Genomic DNA, 5017 nt, shown 5'->3' with positions numbered 1-5017 from the left:
CCACAGGTTACATGACTATTCAATTTTCACTTACATACTGTATTGTGATTCAGAGACAGTGGTGGCTTCCTATATGCAAATCAGCACTGATAACTTACATAATATAGCACATTCAGGTACTATATACCCATATATAACCCAATATTCCTCAGGAAGTCTTCACATATATATTTAATGCTGCTGTGTCAATGACTTGAATTATTCATGATTTCACAAAAGGTCCACATTTTGCATTCTAATAAGAACAGACTATTTTCTCTTATCTTTGCTATAGCAAGTTTTGTATCACATCTGAAGTATGACTTCTCATTAAACAGTATTTCTACAAGAATAGGTTTATCCATATTTCTTAAAATTATATATTTTCCCTCGACAACTTTGAATACTTGTTGAAAGCATTCACATGTTCAAAGCATTCATATGGTTTCACTTCTATCTTAATTCTCTAATTCCTATTAGTTATAACCTATTAACAAAGACGTGTGTTGACATCTAAGGTCTTCTGCCCTCTGATTTTGCTGATGTTTAACAGATTTGGCTTGCAGAAGCAGGTTGCTGCACATGGAGAGGGTTGATGGGAGTTTTCTTCTTATGTGTTTTTCTTTGATGTTTGGTGAGGGCTGACCTCTGGCTGAAGGTTTTTCCACATTCATTACATTCATAGGGTTTTTCCCCTGTGTGAATTCGCTGATGTTTTGTGAGAGCTGACTTCTCATAGAAGGTTTTCCCACATTCAGGACATTTGTAGGGTTTTTCTCCTGTATGAGTTCTCTTATGCACGATGAGATTAGATTTCACACAGAAAGATCTCCAACATTCACTACATTTATAGGGTTTCTCTCCTGTGTGGGTCCTTTGATGTTGAGTCAGGTTTGATTTCACACAGAAGGTTTTCCCACATTCATTACATTGATATGGTTTCTCTCCTGTGTGAGTTCTCTGATGTACTGTGAGGGCTGATTTTTGGCAGAAGGACTTTCCACATTCATTACATTCATATGGCTTTTCTCCTGTATGAGTTCTCTGATGTTCGGTGAGGTTGGACTTCACAAAGAAGGATTTTTCACATTCATTACATTCATAGGGTTTTTTTCCTGTGTGTGTGCTCTGATGTTGAGTCAGGTCTGTTTTCTTATGGAAGCTTTCCCCACATTTATTGCAGTCATAGGTTTTCTCTCCTTTGTGAGCTCTTTGATTTTGTGTGAGGTGTGACTTTCTACTTAAGGTCCTCCTACTTTCATTACCCTCATTAGGTTTATTCCCCAAGTGTGTTCTCTGACGTTGAGTGCATTTTGACTTCTCAAAAAAGGATTTCTCACATTTATTACCTTTATAGTTGTTCTCTCTTGTGTTAATTCTCTGATTGAGAGTAAGATGTGATTCCTTCTTTAAGGTTATTTTACTATCATTACACTTGCTGGGTTTTTCTGCAGTGTGAGTTCTCTGATGCTGAGTAAGGTTTGACTTCTTGCTAACGGATTTTCCAAATTTATTACACTCATAGTGTTTCTCCCCTATATGAGTTCATTGATGTGCACATTTTGATTTCGTGCATGAGGACTTCTCATTTTTACTGGGCTCATGTGGCTTCCTTTCCCTAAGGGTTTGTGGACAAGAGTTGAGTTTTAAATTTTGGATAAAGTCTCCGTGTTTCTTACCTTCAGGTTTCTCTTCTGTGTGGATTCTCTTACATGTAACAAAGACTGTCTTTCTGTGAAAGGCTTTCCCACAATTATTATTTTTAAGAAATTGCTCCAAAGATGAATTCTTCTGATGTTGAATAAAGTCCTCATTATGACTGTGGGATTTCTTCTTTTGAACATTTTCACAGGGTTTGTTCCCTGTATGAGTTTTCTCATGTTTAGTTTCAAGGAACCCACATCCACTGAAATCATCAGACTTTGTTCTTATGTGGTTTTTATCACTAATAATTAATTCTGAAACATTTTTCAGGCTTATTCCAAATGAGTCAAATTTATGGGAGATTTTTCTCGAGGGCACTGGGTTTGTGGCCATATTAAATGATTCTTTTAGGGTCTTACTTCTCTCCTTAATCAGTGTTTTGCTGTTGAAAAATAAAGCTTGCATCAAGTATTTGTCTTCATTTCTCTGGCTTCTTTCTTTCATGTTATTGGCTTTCTGGACTTCTAGAAATATAAAAAATTAACCACACATTACAAATCTTAATACACTTCTTAAGGAAGGGGGTTGTGCACAAGTGCCCTATGCTGAGTTGACTTTTGTGCTTCAGGCACAATTTCCTGGAATGATAGAAGTCCTAAGCAAATATTTATTCTAGTCTTTTGGTTTGGTAATACAAAAACAAAGACAAAAACACATACTGTAATATAAAAGAGAGAGAAAGCTGAAAATTATACAAATAGCTTTGGCTTGTTACAAATATGACCTCAAAATGGGTAGAGAGCTTGAAATAAAACATGAGAAATGGTAAACTGAGAACAAAGGATGCCAGGAAAATGACTGGCCCAAGGATGGAGGAAATTTAAAAAATGGGGTAAAGACAGGGGCACAGAGTAGGGAGACAAGGAAGACTGAAAGGTGACCAAAGGAAATATCAGAGCAAGGATTTGATTTGGAGGCAGATCAGAGACTAGATCCTGATCCCTCTCTCCCCTTTCCCTTAGTTACTGCAGGAGGATCCTAACTCCTCTCTACATGCTTCCAGTCTCTCTCCTCTTTTCCATTGTGCATACCAACCCTCAATTAAAGTTAGGAAGTGATTCGTTTCCTCAGGTCTAAAGGTGGTCAGTCCTAAAGTTCAGGCCCCATCTCTTCATACAGCTTTGATATGGAAAAACAATGTCCAAAGAGAATGTTAAAATATAGAAGAGGATGAGCCATGCACGCAATAAGATCCAATTCACCTCCATATTCTGATTGCTCGTGCTGTCATTTGATTCTATCAGAGTTAATTAACAGTAATATATCCTGACTGACAATCCTACTTTTCCTTCTTTCAATCTGCTGATGATTTACTTCACCAACTGCTTGTGCTCTGTCACAATACTGATTTTTTAAAATAGACTTTATTTTTTAGAGCAGTTTTAGGTCCATGGCAAAACTGAGTGGAAAGTACAGAGAATTTCTCTATCCCCACGCATGCACAACCTCCCCAATTATCAACACCCTCCACAAGAATGGTATATATTTTTTTACACTCAAACCTATGTTGACACATCATTGTCATCCAAAGTCCATAGTTTCCATTAGGGTTCACTCAGTGTTGTACATTCTACGAGTCTGGACAAAATGGCATGTATACACCATTAGAGCTCCATACAGAATATTATAACTGCCCAAAAAAATCCTCTGTGCTCTGCCTATTCATCCCTGCACCCTCCCAACCTCTGGAAACCACCGATCTTTTTACTGTCTCCATAGTTTTGCATTTTCCAGAATGTCACATAGTTGGAATCATACAGTACATAACCTTTTCAGACAAGCTTCTTTCACTTAGTAATATACATTTAAGTTTCCTCCATGTCTTTCTATGGCTTGATAGCTCATTTCTTTTTAGTGCTGAATAATATCTCATTGTCTGGATGTACCAGTTTGTTTATCTATTCATCTGCTGAAGGACATCTTGGTTGCTTCCACGTTTTGGCAATTATGAATGAAGATACTATATGCATCCATGTGCAGGTTGTTACACAGTCATAACTTTTGAACTCTAATTTTTAAATATGTTTCGAACTCTAATTTTTAGATATGTTTTTATATTTTCTTCCTTTCTTGTTTCTCTTTTCTAGAAGAATGCAAGCAAGCACCTGACTACTCAACACATTTCAAGCACCCTTATTAACTTTTGTCTTTATTTATCTCAAGCGATTCTGTCTGCGAATGGTTGTTATCCTCCGCTACTCACATTTTATGCAGTAACATCAATTGTATGCCTACAAACATATGAGTTTTCTGTAGTAGGTAAAACACACATAGAAGTCAATATGCTAGCAAAGAAAATTTGACATTACATTTTTTTGCTCAGATTTTATACTAGATTCTTACACCTTAATTCACAATACATGTTCAAGTGATCATTCCACAATTCTACAATGTTGTCAGCTCCTATTAGAAAAGCCTCTTTAAATTCCATATATTGTTCATTTCCAACCACTTACCTACTCTCAAGTTTCTCATGTTCTCATTCCTATGTGGAGGCTAAGAAAGTTGATCACATAGAAATAGAGAGTAGAATGGCGGTTACCAGAGGCTGGAAAGGGTAGAAGGGAGGCGGGGGTAGTGAGAAGTAGGTTAAAGGATACAAAAGTACAACTAGACAGGAGAAATAGTCCTATAGCACTGTAGCATGACTAATTAATGACAATTTATTGTATACTATCAATTAGCTAGCAGAGAGGATTTTGAATGTTCCCAACACAAAGAAATAATAAATGGTTGAGGTAATGGGAAAAAAAGTCAGAGGTAGCCAGGGTTTCAGGAGGGAGGGAGGGAGAAAGGGATAAGCATGTGGAGCATCGGGGATTTTTAGGGCAGTGAAACTATTCTGTATGACACCGCAACAGTAAATATATGACATTATGCATTTGGAAAAACCCATAGATCTCTACAGCACAAAGAGGAAACCTTAATGGAAAACTGAATTAGTAATAATAGGTAAATATTGGTTTATAAAGGTAACAAATGTACCATACTAATGTAAAATGTTAATAAAAGGACAAATTGTGTTGGGTGGGTGGGGGAGTATGAGAACCACCTGCACTTTCTGCTCAATTTTTCTGAAAACCTAAAAGTGCTACAAAAATAGTCTTACAAAAAAAAAAATTCTTTGAGATTTCAGCTGCCTCCAACCACCAATGAAAATGGAGTTGACATTTTGTTTTTTATTTTCCTTGTGGCTTTTGGATAATTTGCAAGAAAAGAAGGGGCAATGTTGCCTTTACACTGCCATCTGCCTATTGGAATTTACTTCTGCCTTTTATTTGTTTATTTATTTGTTTTGGGGGGCTGACTGGCACAGGAATCAAACCCTGGACCT

The 5017-nt window shown here is 36.8% G+C and overlaps 1 protein-coding gene across 1 annotated transcript in view; it reads right to left on the bottom strand.

Moving 5' to 3' along the window:
- Positions 1-475: 475 nt before the first annotated feature.
- LOC103606587 (zinc finger protein 248-like) overlaps positions 476-5017 on the bottom strand; it is a 22362-nt gene continuing 17820 nt past the window's right edge. The window contains exons 5-6 of the mRNA XM_008591168.1: positions 1830-2147; positions 476-1514 (exon numbers count right to left, since the gene is read on the bottom strand). Of these exons, the coding sequence (XP_008589390.1) occupies positions 526-1514; positions 1830-2147 (1307 nt within the window). The 3' untranslated portion in view covers positions 476-525. The remainder of the gene's footprint in view (positions 1515-1829; positions 2148-5017) is intronic.

This window comes from Galeopterus variegatus, unplaced genomic scaffold (genome assembly GCF_000696425.1).
Source record: "Galeopterus variegatus unplaced genomic scaffold, G_variegatus-3.0.2 Scaffold6712, whole genome shotgun sequence".
Classification (NCBI taxonomy): Eukaryota; Metazoa; Chordata; class Mammalia; order Dermoptera; family Cynocephalidae; genus Galeopterus; species Galeopterus variegatus.
The sequence above is the reverse complement of the archived record's forward strand: the minus strand, read 5'-3'. Positions and strand labels throughout refer to the sequence as shown.